The sequence below is a fragment of the Crotalus tigris genome, unplaced genomic scaffold, assembly GCF_016545835.1.
Source record: "Crotalus tigris isolate CLP2741 ecotype Arizona unplaced genomic scaffold, ASM1654583v1 scf7180000021352.268788, whole genome shotgun sequence".
NCBI lineage: Eukaryota > Metazoa > Chordata > Lepidosauria > Squamata > Viperidae > Crotalus > Crotalus tigris.
The window spans coordinates 199415-226441 of record NW_024098466.1 but is presented as its reverse complement, the minus strand read 5'-3'; the positions used below and the strand labels follow the sequence as shown (position 1 = coordinate 226441).

Genomic DNA, 27027 nt, shown 5'->3' with positions numbered 1-27027 from the left:
ATCGGAGGAAAAGGGAGGGGGAAGCATTTTACACATGCACACGGGACTACAAGCATGCACGTACCACAATGGGATGGGGCTAGCACCCACATGATACTCACTACCCCTGCCCTGTTCTTGCGTGGCACAGTGCCTTGTTTCTGAGCCCCACGATGCGTCGGCATCTATTTGTATGCCCCACCGTGTGGTAGCATCCCGTTTCAACACCCCACGGTGCGGCGGTGTCCATTTTTGCTCCTTGCAGCACGGGGGCATCCCATCTTTGCGTCCCGTGGAGTATCAGTGCCCTGTTTTTGTGCCCTGTGGCATGGCAGCAGCCCATTTTTGTGCCCTTGGCATAGCATACTGTTTTTGCGCCCCGCGGCTGCAGCGCTAACACAGGTGAGGGGGTGTGCACATGCATGCGCGAGCGCTGGCCAGTCTGTCCCACGGCCCGGTGGCCAGCAGGCCGCAGCCCACTACCAGGTTGCAGCCCACCGTTTGGGGACCCCTGGACTAGATGATCTCCAAGGTCCCTTCCAACTCTGTTATTCTGTTGGATTTGGTGCCTACGAAATAGGTTAGGATCGCCTATGCCAGGGATAGGCAACCTTGGCTATGACTCGTGGACTTCAACTCCCAGAATTCCAGAGTCAGCCATGCTGAGGGGAAAGGGAGAGGCTTCCAAGCTGAGCCAGGCTGGCTCAGGAATTCTGGGAGTTGAAGTCCAAAAGTCATGAAGGGGCCATAGTTCCCCCATGCTGGCTGAGGAATTCTGGGAGTTGAAGTCCACAAGTTGTTAAGTTACTAACACGGTGGTTAAGTGAAATCTGGCCTCCCCATGAACTTTGCTTGTCAGAAGGTCGCAAAAGGGCGATGACATGACTCCAGGGACACTGGAGTTGTGGGTGCTCCAACACTGAAAGTTTTTAAGAAGTGATTGGACAGCCATTTGTCTGAAATGGTATGGGGTTTCCTGCCCAAGCAGGGGGTTGGACTAGATGACCTCCAAGGTCCCTTCCAACTCTATTAATATTTTATTCTATTCTATTCTATTCTACAATATCCTATCGTCCTATCCTATCCTATCCTATTCTATTCTTCTATTCTATTCTATTCTATTCTATTCTAATTTCCATTCTGTATTGTTCTGTTCTGTTCTATTCTATTCTATTCCCATCACCATCCTCATATATTCTCTTCTCTTCATTCCTTATTCTCTTCTCTTCTCTTCTCTTCTCTTCTATTCTATTCTATTCTATTCTATTCTATTCTATTCTATTCTATTCCCATCCCCATATATTCTATTCTATTCTATTCTACAATATCCTATCGTCCTATCCTATCCTACCCTATCCTATCCTATCCTATCCTATCCTATTCTATTCTATTCTATTCTATTCTATTCTATTCTATTCTATTCTATTCTATTCTATTCTATTCTATTCTAATTTCCATTATATTCTATTCTATTCTATTCCCATCACCATCCTCATATATTCTCTTCTCTTCTCTTCATTCCTTATTCTCTTCTCTTCTCTTCTCTTCTCTTCTCTTCTCTTCTCTTCTATTCTATTCTATTCTATTCTATTCTATTCTATTCTATTCTATTCTATTCTATTCTATTCTATTCTATTCTAGACCCGGGGCCAGATTATTTGAAAGGCCACCTTTTTCCCAGTCATGTCTACCTCACCACCAGAACAGGCAAGCAAGGAATGTTAGGAGTGCCTTCTCTTAAGGTAACAACCAGCACCTTGAATTGGACCATGTAGCTGAGCCACTGCTTGTTTTCCATCAGAAGATTATTTTAGCAAGGGGCTTTTCCCCAGCATTCCTCTTATTGGCAGCCCCAACCTATATGAAGAATGGGGATGTGACCTTGGAGCGGTGTTCCTCAGCCTTGGCAACTTGACAATGTCTGGACTTCAACTCCCAGAATCCCCCAGCCAGCCAGGTGTCTTCAACCTGCCAAGGTTTGAGAAAGATTGATGAAACTGATCTTTGCTGATCTCTAACGTTGCATTTGAGGTGTTGACTTGCTCTCCTGTTTCTTCTTGTTTTATTTTCGGGCTTTCGATTCCAGCTTCTTCCTGCGAAGCCTATGAATATCCCCAGCCCAGCGTCAGCGGCACAGGGCCCTCAGCAGAGTCTGCAAACGTTGGACCCAGTTCGTATCTGGTGAGCTTTGCGGGGCTTCAAGAAACCCTTCAAGTTGCTTGTTAAAGGTCTATGGAGATTCTCAGTCATCCAGGTCATGGTTATCCCAAAGTTATTTTTTTTGGGGGGGGGGGTTCCCTTGAAAAGGTTTCAGGAATAATTCGCCAACATGCTGGAAATGTAAAAAAGTACATGGAACATATTATCATTTATGGTGGACATGCCCAGTTGTAAAAAAATACTGGTCTACAATAAGAAAATGGATCGAAGAAATAATAGACCAACCTGTAGACTGGAAACCAGAGATCTTTTTGTTGAGTATTTTAAACAGAAAATATAGTAAAGAAATATGGTACTTAATTTTACATATAATAACGGCGGCAAGAATAGCATATGCACAGTGCTGGAAAAATGAGAATATACCCTCAGAAGAAGTGATAAGAAAAATCCTGGACTGTGCTGAGATGGACAAATTAACAAAAGAGATAAAAGAAAAGGAAGACACACAGAGTATTATATAACATGGAACAAGTGGTATGTCTGGTTGGAGACTAGAAATAATAGAAGAGAATAAATATGGAAAGGTCAAAAGTGAAAATATGTGTATAATAATGTATAATAATAATAATATGAATTATTCTTAGTAAGAAGTAGAACATGAAGAAAGAAAAATGTAAATAAGAAATAACGGGGCAATAAGGACAAATATTATAAAGAAGAATAAGGGGGGAAATGTAAATAATAGATTACCGTTACGCAATCGCTGTAAAAAAAAAGGGAGAGGAGTATATATTGTGTGTGTCTGTGTTATGTTTTGCTTTGTTTTGTTTTGTTGGTTAAAAATAAAAAAAATTAAAAAAAGAAAAAGAAAAAAAGAAAAAAAAGAAAAGGTTTCAGGAGGAGGAGGAGAAAAGTTAATTGAGACAGGAGGAAGAAGGAAAGCAGAAGGAAGAAGAGGAGGAGAAGAAGGAGAAGAAGAAGAGGAAGAAAAAAAGAAGAAGGAGGAGGAGGAGGAGGGGAGAAGGAGAAGAGGAAGAAGAAGGAGAAGAAGAAGAAGGAGGAGGAGGAAGAGGAGGAGAAGGGGAAGAAGACGAAGAAGAAGGAGGAGGAGGAGAGGAGGAGAAAAGTTAATTGAGACAGGAGGAAGAAGGAAAGCAGAAGGAAGAAGAAGAAGGAGAAGGAGAAGAAGAAGAAGGAGGAGGAGGAAGAGGAGGAGAAGGGGAAGAAGACGAAGAAGAAGGAGGAGGAGGAGAGGAGGAGAAAAGTTAATTGAGACAGGAGGAAGAAGGAAAGCAGAAGGAAGAAGAAGAAGAAGAAGAAGAAGAAGAAGAAGAAGAAGAAGAAGAAGAAGAAGAAGAAGAAGAAGAAGAAGAAGAAGAAGAAGAAGAAGAAGAAGAAGAAGAAGAAGATTTTCTTGAGTGAGAAGTAAAACATTTTAAAGGAAAAAAAACAAGACACTCCAGTTGTCCTTTGAAAAAACACCTTTGGGACAAGTTGCTTGTTGGTTCTTCTGTACATCTTCAGGAAAGCCTTTTGGAGGATCGCACACTGCTGGAAAGCCTTTGGCCCTGACGACAACATTGGAACTGGAGCTGACCAAAGCAGAATCCGGTGGAGCAATTTCTCCTCCAATTACTGTTGTCCGCTCTAGTGACAAGCCATGTAAATCAGTTCTGCCTGGGGGAAGTGGAACATCTCTGGCTGGTGATGAAAAATGATCCGTCTTAGTGGTTGGGTGGATTTTCCTGAGAGAGGCATTTCATAAGCGAGGCCTCTTCGGAAACTCCTTGCCTCGGTTTGATGAAGGCCTCTGTAGAATCATCTCCAGAACTTCCTAGGTGGGAAGTATTCCTTAGATAGTTTGATTCTGCCTGGTTTAAAGCAGGGGGAGGCAACCTGGGCTCTTTTATGATTTGTGGACTTCAACTCCCAGAATTCCTGAGCCAGCCATGCTGAGGGGAAAGGGAGAGGTTTCCAAACTGAGCCACGCTGGCTCAGGAATTCTGGGAGTTGAAGTCCACAAGTCATGGGGGCCATAGTTCCCCCATGCTAGCTGAGGAATTCTGGGAGTTGAAGTCCACGAGTCATGAAGGGGCCACAGTTCCCCCAGGCTGGCTCAGGAATTCTGGGAGTTGAAGTCCGCAAGTCATGAAGGGGCCATAGTTCCCCCATGCTGGCTCAGGAATTCTGGGAGTTGAAGTCCGCAAGTCATGAAGGGGCCATAGTTCCCCCATGCTGGCTCAGGAATTCTGGGAGTTGAAGTCCACAAGTCATGAAGGGGCCATAGTTCCCCCATGCTTGCTCAGGAATTCTGGGAGTTGAAGTCCACAAGTCATGAAGGGGCCATAGTTCCCCCATGCTGGCTTAGGAATTCTGGGAGTTGAAGTCCACAAGTCATAAAAGAGCCAAGGTTGCCTACCCTGGTTTAAAGCCTAAATGTTCCTCACCAACCTTCTAATTTGGTGACAGGGTGAGAAGTCTACAACAACCCATCATGACCAACTCTTATGGGACATTTCAATGCTGTATTAATCACAAAAGTGCTTTTTTTTTTTTAAAGGCAACTGGACTTTCTTTGAAGACATTTTGCTTGCCATCCAAAAAGCTTCTTGTTCCTTCTATGAACTGAAGAAGCTTCTTGGATGACAAGCGAAACGTCTTCAAGGAAAACAAAGGAAGCCCAGTTGCCTTTTTTAAAAAAAAAATATTTTAAAAAGCACCTTTGGGACCACCACGACTTGGGTGGCTGAGAATCTCCATAGACATTTTGCTGCATTAATTGTTTCATTCAGTTACTTCTATTTTCATCGAAACTATTTTAATTCTTGTATTTCTGGATTGACTTTATTTTATTATTATGGTTACTGTTGTTGAAATAATTTAACTTTTGTACTGGTTGAATTGTCCCACCGCAAGTTGAGCGGGCTGCCAGCTCATAACAGCCGATGAAACGCGAGGGTCATCCACAATTAAAGTAAATAAATAATTATTGGCTGATATATGTTAACAACCTCATAGAATTCTCTTTTCCTCCCTTTGCCCTTACCGAGAGCAATCGAGTCTTTCTCTAGTACTTTCCAAGGTATTATCTAGAGTCTTAAGGACTAGAAACTTGTCTTCATCAAGCAGAGTTGAAATTCAGGCTGCCTTCTTACAGCCCTAGAAATGGAATGTTTTCCTACATTCCCTCTTCTGACTCAACTTTTACTTTCTGTCCCAGCAAAACAAAACCGCCGTGGCTCGCTCCCACAGCACGGACTCCGAAGACAACTACGTGCCCATGAATCCAGGCTCTTCCCTCCTGCAGAGCGCAGAGGGTTCCAGTGACAGCTCCCAGCACCTCTACATCCCACTGAGCCCTGGGCCACATCACCTGGACCTGATGGGCCACGCCTCGGCCACCTTCCCAGCCCAGAAAGGCGGCGGCAGCTCCCAGCCCACGAGGCGGATGAGTGAAATCCAGCCCCCGCCCATCAACCGCAACCTGAAACCAGATCGAAAAGGTGAAGATTTGCAACAAGAAGGGAGAGTGGCCAGGGCACTCTTTTGAAAGGATGGATGGATGGAAGGAAGGGTGTAGGATGAAAAGAAAGATGGATGGATGGATGGATGGAGGAGTGGATGATGAATGGAGGATGGATGGTTGATGAAAAGGAAGATGGAGAGAGAGGTGGGTGATGGTTGGGTGGGTGGAGGATGAAAGGAAGGATGGGTGGGTGGAAGGATGGATGGATGGAGGGTGAAAGGAAGGATGGGTGGAAGGATGGATGGATGATGGATGGATGGATGGATGATGAAAGGAAGGATGGGTGGATAGATGGATAATGAAAAGATGGATAGGTAGAAGGATGGCTGGATGGATGCTGGAAAAGTTGGATGGATGGGTGTGTGCTGAAAAGAAGGATGGATAGATGGAGGATGGATGGATGATGAAAAGGAAGATGGAGAGACGGGTGGGTGATGGTTGGGTGGGTGGAGGATGAAAGGAAGGATGGGTGGGTGGGTGGAAGGATGGATAGATGGATAATGAAAAGATGGATGGGTGGAAGAATGGCTGGATGGATGCTGGAAAAGTTGGATGGATGGGTGTGTGCTGAAAAGAAGGATGGATGGATGGAGGAGTGGATGATGAATGGAGGATGGATGGATGATGAAAAGGAAGATGGAGAGACGGGTGGGTGATGGTTGGGTGGGTGGAGGATGAAAGGAAGGAAGGATGGGTGGGTGGAAGGATGGATGGATGGATGGATGGATAATGAAAGGAAGGATAGGTGGATAGATGGATAATGAAAAGATGGATGGGTAGGAGGATGGCTGGATGGATGCTGGAAAAGTTGGATGGATGGGTGTGTGCTGAAAAAAAGGATGGATGGATGGAGGAGTGGATGATGAATGGAGGATGGATGGTTGATGAAAAGGAAGATGGAGAGAGAGGTGGGTGATGGTTGGGTGGGTGGAGGATGAAAGGAAGGATGGGTGGGTGGAAGGATGGATGGATGGATGGTGAAAGGAAGGATGGGTGGAAGGATGGATGGATGATGGTGGATGGATGGATGATGAAAGGAAGGGTGGATAGATGGATAATGAAAAGATGGATGGGTGGAGGGATGGCTGGATGGATGCTGGAAAAGTTGGATGGGTATGTGCTGAAAAGAAGGATGGATGGATGGAGGAGTGGATGATGAATGGAGGATGGATGGATGATGAAAAGGAAGATGGAGAGACGGGTGGGTGATGGTTGGGTGGAAGATGGATGATGAAAAGAGTGGGTGGATGGATGAAAGGAAGGATAGATGGAAGAATGGATCAGTGATGAAAAGGATGGTTGGATGGATGGATGATGAAGAGAAGGATCGATGGGTGTAAGATGAAAAGAAAGATGGATGGATGGAGGAGTGGATGATGAATGGAGGATGGATGGATGATGAAAGGGGTGGGTGGTGGTAGAGTTGGGTGGAGGATGAAGGATGAAAAAAATGGGTGGATGGGTGGATGATGAAAGGAAGGATGGGTGGATAGATGGACAATGAAAAAATGAATGGGTGGAAGGATGGATGGATGCTGGAAAAGATGGACAGATGGATGATAAAAAGAAAGATGGATGGAGGGAGGAGTGGAGGATGGATGGAGGATGAAAAGGAAGATGGAGAGATGATGGTTGGGTGGAGGATGGATGATGAAAAGAATGGGTGGATGGATGGATGGATGATGAAAAGAAGGATGGGTGGATAGATGGATAATGAAAAGATGGATGGATGGATGGACGGATGGATGGATGGATGGATGCTGGAAAAGATGGATGGATGGGTGGATGATGAAAAGATGAATGGATGGAGGAGTAGATGAATGGAGGATGGATGGATAATGAAAAGGAAGGTGGAGAGAGGGGTGGGTGATGGTTGGATGGAGGATGGATGGATGGTGAAAGGAAGGATGGGTGGAAGAATGGGTGGATGATGAAAAGGATGGGTGGATGGATGGATAATGAAAAGGATGGGTAGATGGATACTGGAAAAGATGGATGAATGGGTGGATGGATAGATGGATGGATGATAAAAAAAAGATGGATAGATGGAGGAGTGGATGATGAATGGAGGATGGATGGATGATGAAAAGGAAGATGGAGAGACGGGTGGATGATGGTTAGTTGGGTGCAAGATGGATGGATGAATGACTGCATGGATAGTTGGAGTTGTGCTAAGAATACTAAGACCGGTCCTTCTAGGGTGTTCTGCTGATTTTATTGATCCATCAAACTGGAAGTACATAGTGATGATGTGACCACAGGGGGCGTGGCTGTTGCCCCTTTGAATTTGGGTTGTAAGTAGCCTTTTGGAGGTCTGTTGCAAACGTCTGTACCTACTTTCAGTTTGACGGACAAATATAGCAACAAAAATATGAAATTTGTTTAGACTCGCCCTGCGGATTTTGCCTGTTTACTGTCATGGTGGGCAAATCACCCCAAGGAAGGTGGAGACCATATACAAACTACAGAAAGCCACAAGGGACCTCAAAGTTGTGTTCCATTTGATGCCTGTGGGAAATATTATACTTTTAATAATTTCACCTCAATGGCGCCTCAAGCAGCTCTCCAGCCTAACTCTGAGTGTCTTTCTCGTCCAGCTAAACCGACCCCCCTTGACCTAAGGGGCAATTCAGTCGTCGATGAACTGCCCTTTAAATCGCCAGTCACAAAATCGTGGTCTAGACCCGGGTGAGTGGATAACACTGCCTTGTTTTTTAAAGAGCCAGTATGGTTTAATGATTATTGGAAAACCAGGAGATGGTGTGTTCTAGTCCCGCCTTAGGCATCAAAGCCAGCTGGGTGACTTTGGGCCAATCACCAGGAGACGGTGAGTTCTAGTCCTGCCTTAGGCATGAAAAACAGACTGAGTGACTTTGGGCCGGTCACTTTCACTCTCAGCCCAAGCCACCTCATAGGGTTGTTGTTGTGAGGAAAATGGGAGAATGAAGGCACATTAGCTACGTTCTCCTGCTTGAATTGTACATACAGGGAAGTCCTTGACTAATTTGCTAAGCAAGACCGTTGTGAAGTGAGTTTCGCCCCATTTTACGACCTTTCTTACCGCAGTTGTTAAGTGAATCGCTGCAGACGTTAAGTTAGTAACACAATTATCAGCTGAGGAATTCTGGGAGTTGAAGTCCACCCATCTTAAAGCCAGCAAGGTTGAAAAACACTTCCTAAACCAGGGGTCTTCAAACTTGGCCCTTTTATGACTTGTGGACTTCAACTCCCAGAATTCCTCAGCCAGGCACGCTGGCTGAGGAATTCTGGGAGTTGAAGTCCCCAAGTCATGAAGGGGCCATAGTTCCCCCATGCTGGCTGAGGAATTCTGGGAGTTGAAGTCCACAAGTCATGAAGGGGTCATAGTTCCCCCATGCTGGCTCAGGAATTTTGGGAGTTGAAGTCCACAAGTCATAAAGAGGCCATAGTTCCCCCATGCTGGCTCAGGAATTCTGGGAGTTGCAGTCCACCAGTCATAAAGAGGCCATAGTTCCCCCATGTTGGCTCAGGAATTCTGGAAGTTGAATTCCACAAGTCATAAGAGGGCCAAGTTTGAAGACCCCTGCCCTAAACATTTAGGAAATTTCCCCCCCCACACACACACACACAAAGGGCTGTGCACTTTTTCAGACTCCAAAGGTGCTTTTGTGGTGTTTACAGCTAATTCTGCCACTCCTTTAAAAATGGCGTGAATCTTTTCCTGGGATTGTGCTGCTGCAGCGAAGACAACTGCACAATTCTGGGGAATATACACAGCTGTTTAAGAATACAGGGCCTGGGTCTGCCAGATTCCTCAAAGCACATTTGGGTCAAAGCACGGCCCACCTCTTTCCCTTAATGCTAAAACAGCCCCTGACCCTTCTAACATAGAGCATCTTTCCCCTGGGGCTGAGCTAGCAATCCACCCCTTAACCGTTGAATGGAGCTGTCTGTTAGGCCGCAGACAATTTGTCATGCCCTAATTCAGATTATAAATTCATTGTCTGGGAGGAGAAAGATGGATTTGTCTCTTGGTGAGGTCACAGTTGTCGAGTCACCCACTTTCCACCAGCTCAGTCATTTAAGCCCAGCATTTGCAAAACCACCGGGATTGAGTTCACACATCATCCTAAGGCCGGCCCAAACAATTCCCCTGTATAGCTTAGTATAAAATCAGACACCAACTCCATCGCTTCAGAAGACAGAGCAATTGAGTTGGAAGGGACCTTGCAGGCCTTCTAGTCCAGGGGTAGGCAACCTTGGCTCTTTTATGACTCGTGGACTTCAACTCCCAGAATTCCTGAGCCAGCATGGGGGAACTATGGCCCCTTCATGATTTGTGGACTTCAACTCTCAGAATTCCTGAGCCAGCCATGCTGAGGGGAAAGGGAGAAGTTTCCAAGCTGAGCCGTGTTGGCTTAGGAATTCTGGGAATTGACGTCCACGAGTCATAAAAGAGCCAAGGTTGCCTACCCCTGGTCTAGTGCAAAGGTTTCAAACTGCCGGCCCATGGGCCAGATGCACCATGGAGAAACCACGCCCATCCCATTGCTGGCAATGGGAAAAAAAGTTAAGATATGTTGTGACACGTCACGTGACGTTGCGAGTTTGACACGCCTGGTCTAGTGTTAATCTTGGTGTTCATCTCTGCTCATCTGGGTGTCAGTTGCTGGTGAGGAAGTGTTTTAGTCTCTTTTTTAAGAAGAGATTGAACAACCACCTGTCTGAAATGGTATACGGTTTCCTGCTTGAGCAGGGGGTTGGACTAGAAGATCTCCAAGGTCCCTTCCAGCGCTGCTATTCTGTCATTCTGTTTGCTTCCTTTGGGGCTGTTTGATTGTCCCTTTTGAATGGTATATAGATGTTGTTTATCTCAATGTGCTGGTTGATGGCCGATTTATCTGCCAGGCTTCCAGGAATTCTCTACTACCATTTTAGGACTAAGAGTAAAACTTGGTCCAAGATGCTCACCGTTTCCCCACTGAAACTATGGTTAAGTCTGTCCATCTGCTCCAAACTTGACAGATAAAACCCTCCTGTGACTTGTTATAACTTCTCCTCTGGATGCTCTCGTTTTAGCCAGACCTTCAATTCCAATTTTTCTCAATATTGTCGTCCCACCTCTACTCAAAGTATCACCAGCACCGACTCAGGAGATAGTGAAGAAAATTATGTGGCCATGGTAAGTTTTTATAAATGCTTCTTTCTCGTTTGAGCTTCTCTCCCATATCTACTGTGATGGATTGTAGTGAGGGGGGAACATTCCCAAGGAAGAAGAGGCAATTAATCCCAGATATCCTGTCTGAGTGAATTCTGGAAGTCCACAGGACTTGAAGTTGCCAAAGTTGGGTGCTCTGGTTTTAAGTTACAGGTCATCCTCAATTTATCACAATTGAGCCGAACGTTTCTGTTGCTAAGTGAGACAGTTCTTCAGTGAGTTTTGCCCCATTTCACGACTGTCTCTGCCCCATTTCTTAAGAGAATCACCGCAGTTGTTAAATTAGTAACCCGGTCACTAAATGAATCTGCTTCCCCATTGACTTTGTGTCCATGCTGCTAACATCGGATGTTTTTCCTTTGACAACAGATGGAGATGCAATCCTTTTTTTCTTAGTTTTACTCTTAGAATTAGAGTTAAAGTTAGCTGCTGCTGGGGGGAGGAATGTGCACGAGAGTTCAGCTAGACTTAACAATACTGAACCTAGTGTGAGAATCAAGGTTGTTATAATAAGAGATGATAAGAATTGGCGGGCTGGAGAACTGGAGGGAAAGCCTGCATTTCAAGCTAATTGGGGAATGTGATTTATGACTGTTAATTGGAGGAGGGAATTGTGCTTTGATACTATGTGCTTAGGAGTGGGGAACTCAGATTATGGCTTCGAGGGATCACATAGCCAAAGAGTGCGCAGTTAGGGTGAAATGTCGCCTATGCATCAGTGACAGACACCCAGCAGCCTTACATCGAGAAACTAAGAAGCCCTCTGAGGAGACGCAACGAGCGACTTCGACGACGGAGACTCAAACTGACTCCGAAGAGCAGCCAAAACAGTACAGGACGTACTACACAGATATATGCGGCGACTCACCATGCCCTCCTTCATGCTCACCCATCTGTCTTGCAAAAGTCTACCCCGACGGGCAACCTGAAAAGGCAGTAAAGATGTACGCCATACTAGACCCACACAGCAAGGTTACTATAGCTAAGCCCGCCTTTTTCAACCTCTTTGACCTCCCGAATGAACTGAAACATTATGCAATAAATACGTGCACAGTACCAATGCACACGGCGGGAAGGAAAATCACTGGAATATGCTAGTGCTGATGCTATGCTTCGCAAATAAAGATTCTTTAAGGTAAACAATGCCTCGAAGTGCTTTGAAGAGTAGGAACCATGACACTTCACTTGTCAGAAGGTCACAAAAGGGGATCACGTGACCCCGGGACACTGCAACCATCATAAATACATGCCAGTTGCCAAGCGTTTGAATTTTGATCACATGACCACAGGGAGGCTGCAACGATCATAGCTGTGAAAAACGGCCCTAAGTCCTTTTTTTCAAAGTTTTTTTTGTAACTTCGAACGGTCACTAAAGGAATGATTGTAAGTTGAAGATTGCCCATATTTATTCTTAAAGGCTCTAAAATCTGGTTTCAAAAATTTGACACAGGACTCAGGACTCACAGACCACCAAATAAAGGACGAGAAAATCTTACCATTAAGATTCTGTTGGCATCTGGAAATAATAATAATAAAGTTGGAAGGGACCTTGGAGGTCATCTAGACCAGGGGTAGGCAACCTTGTCTCTTTTATGACTGACTCAGTAATTCTGGGAGTTGAAGTCCATGAGTCATAAAAGAGCCAAGGTTGCCTACCCCTGATCTAAACCAATCCCCTGCTCAGGCAGGAAACCCTATACCATTTTGGACAAATGGCTGTCCAGTCTCTTCTTAAAAACCTCCAGTGTTGGAGCATTCACTGCTTCTGGACGCAGGTTGTTCCACAGTTAATTGTACTAACTGTCAGGAAGTTTCTCCTTAGTTCTAGGTTGCTTCTCTCTTTGGTTAATTTCCATCTGTTGCTTCTTCTCCTGCCTTCTGGTGCTTTGGAGAATAGCTTGACTCCCTCTTCTTTGGGGCAGCCCCTGAGATACTGGAACACAGGCAATAGATTGCACACGCTCAACTTACAACCATTTGTTTAGTGACTGTTCAAAGTTATAAAAAAAAGTGACTTATAAGTTACTGAAAAAAGTGAGTCAGATGGTTTTTCAGCCTTAACGATCATTCTAGCCTCCACATGGTCACGTGATTAAAATTTGGGCACTTGGCAAGTGCCTTTTGCGACCTTTGACAAGTCAGGAGGGGAACCACATTTGCTTAACAACCTTGTTACTAACTTAACTGTCAAGGATGAAACTTTGGCAGCTACGTGCCTCTGCAATTCAACTTCCCTTTAGATTAAGGGGGGAGGGAGGTGTTACTTTCAAGTGGGTAGATGGAGAAATGAAATTTCTCCGATTCAGCTGCAGACCGTAGGAGCCTGAAACCTTTTCAAGGACACCCGACCAGGTGTGTATTTGAAACAGACTGTTCCCATAACAAAGTGGACTTGTTGATAACAGATTACATAAGACATTGGGAGTTTGGCTGGGGAAAACTATTATTGAAGTCTATGAATTGGTGTGGGAACCTCAGAGTTAGTTTTGCTTCAACATAACCGAGCCGTGTACCCAATAAACGGTAAGAATTTCGGAAACGGAATGAATCTGGAGTTTTGTTTGAATCCTCAAAATGCATTCTCGAAAGATTGCAGTGATTTATTTAACAACTGTGGCAAGTAAAGTCATAAAACAGGTCAAAACTCACCTAACCACCGTCTTGTTTAGCAACAGAAATGTTGGGGCTCAATTGTGGTCGTAAGTCAAGGACTACCTGTATATGAATGCATTTTTTATACTTATACTGAATTTCTACACAAAGGGCCTTTTAGTCTGAATTAATGGGGAAGGGAGCCTAATATCTTGCAGAAGTTAGGGAAATTAACCTTTTATGCAGATTCTGACTAATTGTTTGAATGGGTCTTTTGCTGTTGCTTTACTGCAGTGGTTCTCAACCTGTGGGTTGAGACCCCATTTGGGGTTGAACCACATTTCACAGGGGTCGCCAAACAACGCAGTCCGCCATTTTTTCCCCCCTTTTCCTTAGCTGTGCTGCTCCCTTTTATTCTATTGGCTTTTGAAAGCCAATAAAATAGACTCCCTTGAATAGAGTCTAATTCTATTGGCTTTCAAAAGCCAATAGGAATTGTCCAGGCTGCCCTGCTAAGCCGCCAAAAGTCCCATTCTGCAAACGGTGCTGCACCAGTCCTCGACTTACGACCGGTTGAGTAGTCCTCGACTTATGACCGGTTGGGGGTCGCAGCATTAAAAAAGTTGAGAACAATATTATTTAGTTTTTGAATAATTTATATTTAAACTTTAAGATATTTCATAGATATTTTTTTTAACTTTTTTTTATTTTTCTTTTTTTTATTTGAATTTTTCTTTTCTGTTTCTTTTTCTCTTTCTTCTTGTACTCTTTTTATATATTGTTGTTAACTATTTTATAAGTTGTTTAATTAATGCACTTAGATTTGCTTATGGTTTATATGTGTTTTAAGATTTTTTAAAAAAAATTTTTTTTAATTAAGCCTGTATTCAGCTCTGGGAAGGTCGGGGGAGGGTAGGGGAGGGTTGGGAGGGTTTGGGGAAGGGAATTTCTTTTTGTAAAACTTAAAAATTTTCAAAAAAAAAAAAAAAAAGGTTGAGAACCACTGCTTTACTGATTGCTCCTAACGGCTTTAATTTTAGCAAAACCCAGTTTCTGCATCTCCCATTCCAAGTGGGAAAAGCAGTCCGGCCCAAAAGAAGAGCAGCGCAAGTGTTGATTACTTGGCTTTGGACTTTCAGCCGAGCTCACCTGGCCCTCACCGAAAGGTACGATCCAGTTCTGAAAGCTTTGTAACCATCCCACACTGAACCGCAGACAAAACATGTGGGCACGGGACAACAGGCTGAAATGCAGTTGAGTGGAAACTCTGCCAGTTTGAGTGACAAACTCAATTAGAGAGCCAGTTTGGTGTAATAGTGAAGGCACCAAGCTAGAAACCAGGAGACGGTGAGTTCTAGTACTGCCTTAGGCATGAAAGCCAACTGGGTGACTTTGAGCCAATCACCAGGAGATTGTGAGTTCTAGTCCCACCTTAGGCATGAAAGCTAATTGGGTGACTTTGGGCCAATCACCAGGAGACTGTGAGTTCTAGTCCCGCCTTAGGCACAAAAATGTAACACAAAGCCACATTCTAACTAGAAGGATGAAATGCAAGGAATTTTAGAGTCCTAAAATCTCTTCCTAAGGATCTGGTAAAATTGCCCAAACTCTGCCAGTCAGCTTTTCTGCTCAAGGTGGGACTAGTGATTGGCCCAAAGTCACCCAATCGGTTTTGATGCCTTAGGTGGGACTAGAACTCATCGTCTCCTAGTGATTGGCCCAAAGTCACTCAGTTAACTTTCATGCCTAAGGCGGGACTAGAACTCACCATCTCCTGGTGATTGGCCCAAAGTCATCCAGCCAGCTTTCATGCCTAAAGCAGGACTAGAACTCACCGTCTCTTGGTGATCGGCCCCAAATCACCCAGCTGGCTTTCATGGCTAAGGCAGGACTAGAACTCACTGTCTCCTGATGATTGGCCTCAAATCACCCAGCTGGCTTTCATGCAAGTCTAGAACTCACAGTTTCCTGGTGATTAGCCCAAGTTCACCTAGCTGGCTTTCATACCTACAGCAGGATTAGAACTGACCACCTTCTGTTTTCTAGGCCAGCATTTTAACCACTACACCAAACTAGCTCTGCAGTAAATGTAATTCCTTCTTACCAAAATGGAATATGTTTAATTAGAATATTTGTTTCACTGCATCTCCAACAACCTAAACCAGTGGTGGCGAACCTATGGCACGGGTGCCAGAGGCGGCACTCTGAGCCCTCTCTGTGGGCATGCACGCTGTCGCCCCAGTCCTAGGCTTTCCGCTGGGTTTTATAAAACCTTTTTACTTTAGGCCTCTGCTGCCATGTGCAAAAAAAAAACCAAAAAAAAAAAAAACCAGGTTCAATCAATCAGTCAATTTTAACTTCTTTTGGGGATAAAAAAGATCTTCCAAAGTTGGAATTGATTGATTGAACTTTTTAGTCCCACCCAGTCTGCCGTTACCACCGCGGCCACACCCACCCAATGCACCACGCCCACCTGGCACCCAATGATGCATAAGTGGGTTTTGGGTTGCAGTTTTGGCACTCGGTCTCTAAAAGGTTCACCATCACTGACCTAAACTGAAAACAGTCATTTCTGAGATTCTTTTTTTTTTATTGAAAAGTCTATTGAAATTTCAAGCCTATTGAAATTTTTGTGGTTTTTTTTTTAAATCTCACTTTTGTTAGTTAAATAAAACATTAAGGGAGGGGGGGGAATATCTTTTCTTGAATGGGTTGAATCTGATGCTTTGCACTAGTGTTTTTCAACTTTGGCAACTTTAAGACTTGAGGACTTCAACTCCCAGAATTCCCCAGCCAGCATGGCTGGCAGGGGAATTATGGGAGTTAATGTCCACTTCTCTTAAAAGTTGCCAAGCTTGAACATTTAGTAAGTAACCTTGTACAGGGATCTCCAACTTTGGCCCGTTTCAGACTTGTGGACTTCAACTCCCAGAATTCCCCAATGCTGGCTGGGGAATTCTGGGAGTTGAAGTCCACAAGTCTTAAAAGTGGCCAAGCCTGGAAAAACACTGCTTTACATTGCAAGACAAAGCAGGCAAAACCTGGACCCTTGTCCCATCTTTTCTCCTCCTCTCTCCTTTCTGTGGACAGCCCTCCACCTCCTCTGTCGCTTCGGATGAGAAAGTCGACTACGTGCAGGTGGACAAGGAGAAGACACAAGCTTTGCAGAACACAATGCAGGAGTGGACCGATGTCCGGCAGTCGTCCGAGCCCAGCAAGACGATGAAGCAGTAGCCAAGCGAGGGGCATGCTAGAGAAACCACAGAGGCTTCTAGCAGTCAAGGAGGCCATCAATTTGCTTTACCTTCTCTTTGGAGAAGATTCCAGAAAGGCTGACTGGTTCTGCTTTTGAAAACAAAGTTAATCAGGAAAACATTTGGCTGAAAACCTGCATCAACCCTCCAAAAGGCATTTTTTTTTTTCAGTTATGAGTTAGCTGCTGGCTGCACTCGGAGGAATTCAGTGAATCAACACTGGATTCTCATTCACCTGCCTGTGTCTAAACTTTCTTTGATCCATTTTCTATCTGCAGATCACTATTTTGGCATCCAGCACCTTCTCTTTGCCAGTTTCCTGCCATCGGTTGGAACTTTCAGCTTGATTTTGGCCTCTTCCTTCTGCCTCTTTTAGAGAGGACGCTGGTGGTGGTGATGTTGATGATAATAATAACAACAACAATAATAATAATGGCCCGCTACTCATCCTAAGGGGATTTGATTTCTAGCAGTCTCTTTAAAAAGTGGTCTTAGCTGTATGGCTTCACAAAACGGTGAAGAAATCTCCAAGCAATGCCTTTTATTTTATTTGTTTGGCTCTTTCTGTAAATTGCCATCCTGCGAAGTATGCAATTGTCCTTCTGAGGACAAGCATGTCGAGAAAACAATAGTTCGTTGGTATAAATCAGCGTTTTCAATGCATTATTCTCGAACTGAAATTAATTCCTCGTCTGCCGCCTTCCGACTCAATGAGAAAAAAACATTCTTCCTAATTCTCCCACAGGAATTTTTTTAAAGATTGGAGCATCTCTGGATGTTTTCGCAATAGTTTCCTCTTCGTAGAAGATATTGGTGTCCGTGGATCTTAACAATAGTTGAATCTGTGTTGGACAGTATTTGGTACCTGGTGTGCGGTATATATGGTAGAAGGACAGCATTTTGATGTTGGACCCTTATAGTGATGGTTATAAAAGCCTTGATATTTAAAAGTCCATCCACTCTATTTTTCAAGCTGCATTCGATGCCTGGCTACCTGTCTCAAGCGCTCCCAATTTGAAGAAAATCTTCATTGTCAAAATACCTGTGTTCCCCCCAATATAAGACTGGGTTTTGTATTAATTTTTGCTCCAAAAGACGCATTAGGGCTTATTTTTCCGGTTGGGTCTTATATTCGGGGAAATATGGTACTAAATGCATCTGTCTGGCTGATGATCTGAACTGGGGCTTATTTTTATATTACGAGCATCTTGAAAAAATCACACTAGGGCTTATTTTCCAGTTGGGCCTTATTTTCAAGGAAATACAGTAGGAGCACGGGGGCTTGAGTGATTGGGACACTGGGCAGGAGATTAGCAAGCCCACGTTGGAGGCCCAAGAACTGCGATGGGGCAGGGTTGAGCACCTGTCCTTTGCTCCAGCTCCTGCCAGGGACGTAAACGGAGCCCCTCAACTGGGCATCTCCAGGACCACAGTGATGTCATCGGTTAATCCTTTCAACCCGGAAGCGTCTCGGTGCTTCTGACATGAATGCAAAATAATAATAATAATAATAATCAGTCAAAACGCATTGTTGCATTTAGAGCGTCACAGTTGAAAAAAAGGCAAATTGGCAAACGTAACTAATGCAGGTGTAATTATGGTGATGTTCTCCAGAAGGATATTTCACATTACTCCCTTGCCTAGATTTAAGTAGTCCTCGACTTTTTTTTTTTTGTAAAAAATTTTATTTTCAACTTTACAATACATAACAATCTTACAAATACTTCAGATAAAAAATAAAACAAATTGATACACACCACATTCAGTCTTGCCCGCCCGTTTCCCCCCAAACCGCATCCCACCTCAAACCAACTTACTTCTTTCCCTCTTTTTCTTCATTCACCCCCTCTTCTCCTTCACCTCAATCTTCCAACTTACTTCTTACCTTCTTCTTCTCCCTCTTGATGCGGTCCAGGGGAAATGCCCGAGCAGTTCCTCTCTCAAAATTAAAACATTAAGATTATATACAATAAGACTATTTCTACTTTATCTGAACTACTTAAACTTCAACCCATCCAGCCCCCACCCCCCTCCCCCCCCGACTTCCCAGAGCAAAATACAGGATTATGCAAACATATTAAACATAATCTATTTAAGTTTACTAATTATACAATGAACAAAATCATAAAGTCCTTGACTTTATGACCAAAAATTGGGACCAGAATTTCTGTGGCTAAGCGAGACGGTTGTTGAACGAATAGGGCCTCATTTTACAACCTTTTTTGACACGGTTCTTAAGCGAATCACTGCAGTTGTTAAGGGAATCAGATGGTGGTTAAGCAAATCCATCTTCCCCCGTTGACTTTACTTGTCAAAAGTCAAAAATAGTGATCAGCTGATCCCGGGAACATTGCAAATGTCGTAAATGCAGGCCAGTTGCCAGGCCCCTAAATTTTGATCACATGACCCTGGGGGTGCTGTGATGGTCGTAAAATGGTCATAAGTGACTTTTTTTCAGAGCCATTGTAACTTCAAACAGCCGCTTAACAAATGGCTGTAAGTTGAGGACTACCTGTGTCGAGATGAGATCTAAAACAACAACAGATGAATCTGTTGCACCACATTTCACCAAAGAGGCCCTGTTAGTTTGCAGATCCTTTATAAAATATCTCATTTTTATTGCAGTGCTAGTTTTATGCGGGTAGGATGTATATCTCTGCGAAGCTTTAAGTCTATGGAGATTCTCCATCCTCCAGGTCAGGGTTGTCCCAAAGGTGCTTTTTCAGGAGGCAACTGGACATTCCTTGTTTTTCTTTGAAGACGTTTTGCTTCTCATCCCAAGAAGCTGCTTCAGGTTCCGACTGAACGGTGGCGGATGGAAGGATTTATATTCCTTGCAGTCATCTGGTCGTTAGTATTCCCTCTGAGAATCGTCGAGGTCACTTGGAGGTTTACCTGTGTCCTCGGGGTCACCTGAGTGGTGCAAATGGGGGTGGAGCCTTCTTGGAACTGCTGAAACATCCTGCAGAAAGTACAGCTCCACTTCCATCTAGCAAGCTTGTCCTATTATCAATTCATTCTTCCCCAATAATGAGCAAAGGGTCTTTGGAAGGGAAGTTGTAGAGGGCTAAGATCCGTTGAAGAGTTGCTGGGAACAGGCTCTCCCCAAAATATGGATTAGCCCTCCTTGTGTGTACCCTGCTGACGGCGACAAGGAAAGCCGCAATGGAGGGGCAGAGAAAGGGCAAACGTTGTGTTCACACAGCCCATTAACCCAGGTCAAGTAAAGATGTAGCAGGGGAACTGGTTTATTATGCTAGAACAGAGTTTGTGTTTGCCTAGATAAGGTTTTTCCGTATGGTTTAGGACAGGGGTAGGCAACCTTGTCTCTTTTATGACTTATGGACTTCAACTCCCAGAATTCCTGAGCTAGCATGGGGGAACTATGGCCCCTTCATGACTCCTGGACTTCAACTCCCAGAATTCCTGAGCCAGCATGGGGGAACTATGGCCCCTTCATGACTCGTGGACTTCAATTCCCAGAATTCCTCAGCCAGCATGGGGGAAACTATGGCCCCTTCATGACTCGTGGACTTCAACTCCCAGAATTCCTGAGCCAGCATGGGGGAACTATGGCCCCTTCATGACTTTTGGACTTCAACTCCCAGAATTCCTGAGCCAGCATGGGGGAACTATGGCCCCTTCATGACTTTTGGACTTCAACTCCCAGAATTCCTGAGCCAGCATGGGGGAACTATGGCCCCTTCATGACTTTTGGACTTCAACTCCCAGAATTCCTGAGCCAGCATGGCTCAGCATGGAAACCTCTCCCTTTCCCCTCAGCATGGCTGGCTCAGGAATTCTGGGAGTTGAAGTCCACGAGTCATAAAAGAGCCAAGGTTGCCTACCCCTGGTTTAGGATATTGTGAATTGGTGTGTTGGGATGGTTTCTGGCTCGGTGTGATTTGTGAACTAGTAAATGGTTGGGTTCGGCTTTCAGATTGGATGTAACATGTGAATGCAACCGGGTGGCTGAGGTTGAAGGGAAAGAGGCTTAGCCCTGAATAAAAAAAACTTCTATTTTATTTCTATTCTGCAATACAGGTATTCCTTGTCTTACAACCACAGTTGAGCCCAAAATTTCTGTTGCTAAGCAGGACATTTGTTCAGTGACTTTTGCCCCGTTTTACGACCTTCCTGGCCACATCTGTTAAGTGAATCACTGCACTTATTAACTTAAGTGAATCTGGCGTTCCCCATTGACTTTGCTTGTCAAAAGGCCGCAAAAGGGGATCATGTGACCCCAGGGGACACGGCAACCGTCACAGATATGAGCCAAGTTGCCGAGCGTCCAAATTTTGACCACCACGGTCGTAAGAGTGAAAAACGGTCATAAGTCACTTTTTTCTATGCTCTTGTAACTTTAAATGGACACTAAAAGAATGGATGTAACTCAAGGACTGCCTGTTTCAACAGCCTACTCCTTCCAAGATCTTTGTTGTTACTCTCTGCTAATTCCTTACCTAAAAAAAGACTTTATACAGGCTTCCATTCCCTGCCTTTGCATCAAATAGGAAGAATCAAGTTACTTGACATTTGCTTATTGGTGAGATTAAGATCTGTTTGTGGACCGAACACACTGTTCTTTTATAGTTATTTTCCTGCACCGGACATCTGTTGACCATCTCATACAGACACGCACTTCAAGAGAGAGTGTGTACAAAAAGCCCACAAATCCTGTTTTGCTTTATGAATGAAACCTCAGTTCACAAACCCACTTCCTGTCTTAGGGCTGTGTCTGTAAGGATTTATGGGACAATCCTAAACCACCTATGCAGGTTTAATCCAAGGTGCTTCCCCCCCCCCCACAGAAGTGATCTTAGAACTTCCATTCAAAAGCCTTTCCTCTCACGTGCCTGCAGTTTTTCCCCCCTCTCTCTTTTCTAGAGTCCCGAGTTCAGGTTTTCCTGGTTTGCCAGCAAAAAGCCCCCCCCCGTGTCAGATTCACACAACCTGCTGAGCTAAACTGTGACTGGCTACTTACCGGCTCAATGTCGTGTATAGTTCAGTGAGCTTTGCAAGTTCAGACCACAAGATTAATTCAAGTAGCCAGCATTTGGTTAACCGTGGTTTGCTGGCTGATGCAAACCCAACCTACAGGATGCAGTTTGTGCGCTGATCTTGTGACCGTTAAAATAACTCCAGGATTTGTTTTAAAGCCTGTGTAGTTCTCTCTGTTAATTCTGTATAGGCAAAGGGGTAGTTTTCCTCTCTAGAGAGCAGTGTTTCCCAAACTTGACAATTTTAAGGCATGAGGACTTCAATTCCCAGAATTCCACAGCCAGCGTTGCTGGCTGTGGAATTCTGGGAGTTGAAGTCCACATGCCTTAAAATTGTCAAGTTTGGGAAACACTGCTCTAGAGCATCATAACATATTTCGGTTTTTTAAAATGTAAGATTTTTGCAGCTACAAAATGACATTTTTAATTTGCCATTTGATTTCCAATTTCCAATTTTCAGATAATAAACTATGTCTCTTGTGCATAAAGGGATCTAGGTAACAATAGGGGTGATTTCTCTTTCGGGATCCACCTTTGAGATCAGATTTCAAATTTCCCAAGTAGGTGAACTTTAAAGCCCAGAATTCCACAGCCAATATGGTCGTTGATGAGAATTCTGGGAATTGAAGTCCCCGCTCCTGGAAGTTGCCGAGGTTGTGAGACACTGCTTTGGATCCTCGTTTATTACCGAGCACATGAGATAAATAGTGAATTGAAGATGAGGGCATCGTTTTAGGCACAGGAAAAAAATAATAATCAGAGAAATTTTCAGTATCTAAGAAACATCTTACAAGGTTTCAACCATGGCCCCTTTAAGACTTGTGGCTGAGGAATTCTGGGAGTTGAAGTCCACAAGTCTTAAAGGGGCCAAAGTTGGAGATCCCTGTACAAGGTTACTTACTAAATGTTCAAATTTTCCTCTTAAGTTACCCTCACCCTAACCCAGAGATTCTTAAACATGGCGGTGTCATCACCCCAGAAAAATAAACTTAAGTGAACTTTCTTCTATATAAAATTAATGATTTCATTAGGTTTAGGGTTGGGCAAGAAATAAATAGGCCAATTTTAATGATTAGGTTTTATGATGCCAACTAGAACAAGGAGAGGGACTTCCAAGTCTCCTGGCAATCTCACGGACACGTTCATTTCCTAGTAGTGCCCCATCCAGGTCTGATTTGGCTTAGCTTCTGACCCCATCTAAAATGAACACCACCTTCTGCTGAAATGCTGATCGAAGGGTACAACTATATAAAATACAGGTAATCCTTTACTTACGAGCACAATTCAGCCCAAAAGTCGGCGTAAGTCGAGGATTACCTGTATTTGGCAGCTTCACAGATCGACAAAATATGTTGTTGTTTTTTTTTCTAAAGACAGCAATGAGACACCTGGAGTTCACGTAATGGAGAATTGTAACCTTGACCAGATTTGTGTAACCATTTAGGTATTAAGAAAGATTTTTGACTAGGAGTCTTTTGTGTTTTTGTCAAAGAAATACTGATGTTTATTACCTTGCTGTAAATGTCCTAAATTGAATGATTGGCAGGAAGGTGGGTGGGTTTTTCTGCTTTTCTTCCGGGGAGGATGGGAAGTGGGCGATGTTTATTTCTTTACAAAAAAAATCCTTTTTTTCAAAACTATATACATACACACACACACACACATATATATATATAAATAGATGTACAGTATGTTTTTGTCTTGTGGTATGAGTGTTTGAGCTGAATATTCCTCCCTTTTTTAGCCACTGTGGATTCCATTTCCTTAAATTATTAATTTATTCCCTGCGAGCTGCAGTTGAAAGAAGACAACAGCTGTCCTGCAAAAACCGAAGTTGCGCTTAAACTTAGTTAACACTTTAAACAAACCAGTTGCTGTTAATAAATGTGATAGACGGCTAAACAAAAAAAGGAATGCACTTATTTCTGCATGATTAATCGCCACAATTAATCACCCGGAATGTTTCGGCTATCATTCTTGATAACGCAATTATGCAGTAGATAACTTTCCATATTAGCACGGAGATATTATGAGCACCGCTGTAAGAGCAGATGGCGGAATATTTTCTGCTTGGGCTTATAATTTTAGAGGGAGGAAGGAAGTCAACCGGTTAGGTGCTTTTTCTGGGGGCAACGGGACTTTCTTGTTTTTCTTTGAAGACGTTTCGCTTCTCATCCCAAGAAGCTTCTTCAGGTTCTGACTGAATGGTAGGGAATGGAGGGATTTATACTCCTCGCAGACGGCTGGTCATTTGCCTTCTTTTTAGAGAGTTGTTGAGGCCACTTGGAGGTTTACCTGTGTCCTCAGGGTCACCTGAGTGGTGCAAATGGGTATGGAACCTTCTTGGAATTGCTGAAAGGACTCTGTTTTGGAGCTGTGCTTTCTGCAGGATGTTTCTGCAGCTCCACAACACACCATCCTGCAGCCCAGAAGGCTCCACACTCATTTGCACCACTCAGGTGACCCTCAGGCCACAACGTAAACATCCAGGTGGCCTCAACGACTCGCTAAAAGGATGCAAATGACCAGTTTTTCTGCAAGGAGTTTAAATCCTGCCATTCCCCACCGTCCGGTCAGAACGGAAGAAGCTTCTTAGACGAGAAACGAAACGTCTTCAGAGAAAAACAAGGAAGTCCAATTGGCCTCCTGAAAAAAAAGCACTTTGGAGTCCTTAAATTAAGATAATCAAATCTGGGCTCTGAAACGTCAAACCCCTGTTGACAGTTTTTCTCGACGCCATTTCCGGACGGTCTGAATTGTTTTGCAACTTGGTGGCAAACTTGAAAGTACTTGAAAGTAATGCGTTATCTTTTGGTAAGACGGGCAGCCAATACATTTAACAACAGGATAACAGATTTGGAAGGGACCCCCAGCAGACCCTACACCAGTGGTAGTGAACCTATGGCACGGGTGCCAGAGGCGGCACTCAGAGTCCTCTCGGTGGGCACGCGTGCCGTCGCCCCAGTCCTACGCCTTCAGCTGGGTTTTATAAAACCTTTTCGCTTTAGGCCTGCGCCGCTGTGTGCAAAAAAAACAACAACAAAGATTCAATCAGTCAATTTCAACTTCTCGCAGGAAAAAAAAGATCTTGCAAAGTTGGAACTGATTGATTGAACTTTTTAGTTCCACCCAGTCTGCCGTTACCACCGCAGCCACACCCACACAATGGGCCACGCCCACACAATGGGCCACACCCACCCGGCATTCGACGATGCAAAAGTGGGTTTTGGGTTGCAGTTTGGGCACTCCATCTCTAAAAGGTTCACCATCACTGCCCTATACCATTTCAGACAAATGGCTGTCCAGTCTCCTCTTAAAAACCTCCAGGGATGGAGCATCCACAATTTCTGGAGGCAGGTTGTTCCACTGATTAATTGTTCTCACTGTGAGGAAGTTTCTCCTTAATTCTAGGTTGCTTCTCTCCTTGATGAGTTTCCATCTGTTGCTTCTTGCCTTGCCCTCTGATGCTTTGGAGAATAGCTTGACTCCCTCTTCTTTGGGACAGCCCCTGAGATACTGGAACACAGCTATCATGTCCCCCCTCGTCCTTCTCTTCATTAAACTAGACATACCCAATTCCAGCAACCATTCCTTATATGCTTTAGCCTCCAGTCCCCTAATCATCTTTGTTGCTCTTCTCTGTACTCTTTCCAGAGTCTCAACATCTTTTTTACATCACAGTGACCAAAACTGGATGCAATATTCCAAGTGTGGCCTTACCAAGGTATTATAAAGTGGTATTAACACTTCACGTGATCTTGATTCTATCCCTCTGTTAATGCAGCCTAGGACTGTGTTGGCTTTTTTGGCAGCTGCAGCACACGGCTGGCTCACATTTAAGTGATTGTCCACTAGGACTCCGAGATCCCTCTCGCAGTAAATAAATAAAATAAATATAAATCATAAATACTCAAATAATTGCTTCAGTTTCTTCAAAATGTTTTGCACGTGTCTAGATTTGCCTATGTGTCACCTTATTGGTTGCTGATTTGCTTCCGGGTCCAATTCAACTTGCTGGTTGTCACCTTTATTTTTATTTTTTATCATTTTTATTTTATTTTATTCCAAAGATTACAATCCAAAAGAAAAAAAATTGAACACAGAAAGAACAAAATTAACAAAAACTGGGGGGGGGGAATGATTTTTTTTTTAAAGGACAAAAAATATATTATCCCCCCCCCCCAGTTGAACACCAAGAATTCTATTGCAACGATAATAGTTTTGCCCACTTGCAAAGCTGGTTTAAAATATATAAGGTTGCCGCCTTCAAAGCTCTACATGGCCTGGGCCCAGGTGATTTGAAGGACCATCATTTCCCAGTTATATCTACCTGACCCACCAGAGCAGGGAGGCAGAGGATGTTTTCCCCTCTCTTAAGGAGATCCATCTGGTGGGACCAAGAAGGGTCTTCTCCGTGGTGGCTCCCTCCGTGTGGAACATCTTCCCTGCAGACATAAGATTGGCTTCCACTTTGACACTTTTTCAAAAGACCCTGAGGATCTGGTTTTGCCAAAGGACCCGTGGAGACCCCCCGAGTGATTCAGAGCCCATCAAGTGGTCGGTCTGATTGTTGTCATCGGTGTGTGCGTGTGTGTTACGGTGTTTTATATTTGGGGTTTTATTTCTGTAAGCCACCTGAAGTCACCTTGAGTTACACAGCCATATAAATATTTTAAATAAAAGATGATATAGATAAATAGATGATAGACAAATAGATGACAGATAATGAAATAAAAATTCAGCTACAGAAATGTTTGAAAGAAGAAAGAAAAAAAGAGGAAAAGAAAAGAAAGATGAAAATTCAGCTATAGAAATGTGTATTCTGGTGTTCATATTTGGGGTTTTATTTCTGTAAGCCACTTGGAGTCACCGTGAGTGAGTTACACAGCCATATAAATATTCTAAATAAAAGATGATAGATAGATAATAGATAGATAGAAGATGATAGAAGATAGATAGATGATAGATACATAAATATAGATAATAGATACAAGATAGATAATAGATACACAGAAGATATATGATAGATAGATAGATAGATGATAGATAGATAGATAATGAAATGAAAATTCAACTACAGAAATGTTTGAAAAAAGAAAGAAAGAAAGAAAGACAGTTTTGTTTGATTTTGTTTACTATAAGATAAAAGAAAATAACTGAGTTGGAAGGAACCTTGGAGGTCATCTAGTCCAACCCCCTGCTCAAGCAGGAGACCTTATACCATTTCAGAGAAACAGCTGTCCAATCTCTTCTTAAAAACTTCCAGTGATGGCGCATCCACAACGTCTGGAGGCAAGCTGTACCACGGATTCATTGTTC

At 43.7% G+C, this 27027-nt stretch overlaps 1 protein-coding gene across 1 annotated transcript in view; it reads left to right on the top strand.

Annotated features, from left to right (window-relative positions):
- The window catches only part of GAB2 (GRB2 associated binding protein 2), a 51472-nt gene extending 33814 nt beyond the window's left edge, over positions 1–17658 (top strand). Inside the window, exons 4-9 of the mRNA XM_039370034.1 lie at positions 2066–2160; positions 5360–5642; positions 8263–8353; positions 10724–10826; positions 14495–14620; positions 16545–17658. Coding sequence (XP_039225968.1) covers positions 2066–2160; positions 5360–5642; positions 8263–8353; positions 10724–10826; positions 14495–14620; positions 16545–16688 — 842 coding nt within the window. The 3' untranslated portion in view covers positions 16689–17658. The remainder of the gene's footprint in view (positions 1–2065; positions 2161–5359; positions 5643–8262; positions 8354–10723; positions 10827–14494; positions 14621–16544) is intronic.
- The last annotated feature ends 9369 nt before the right edge of the window (positions 17659–27027 follow it).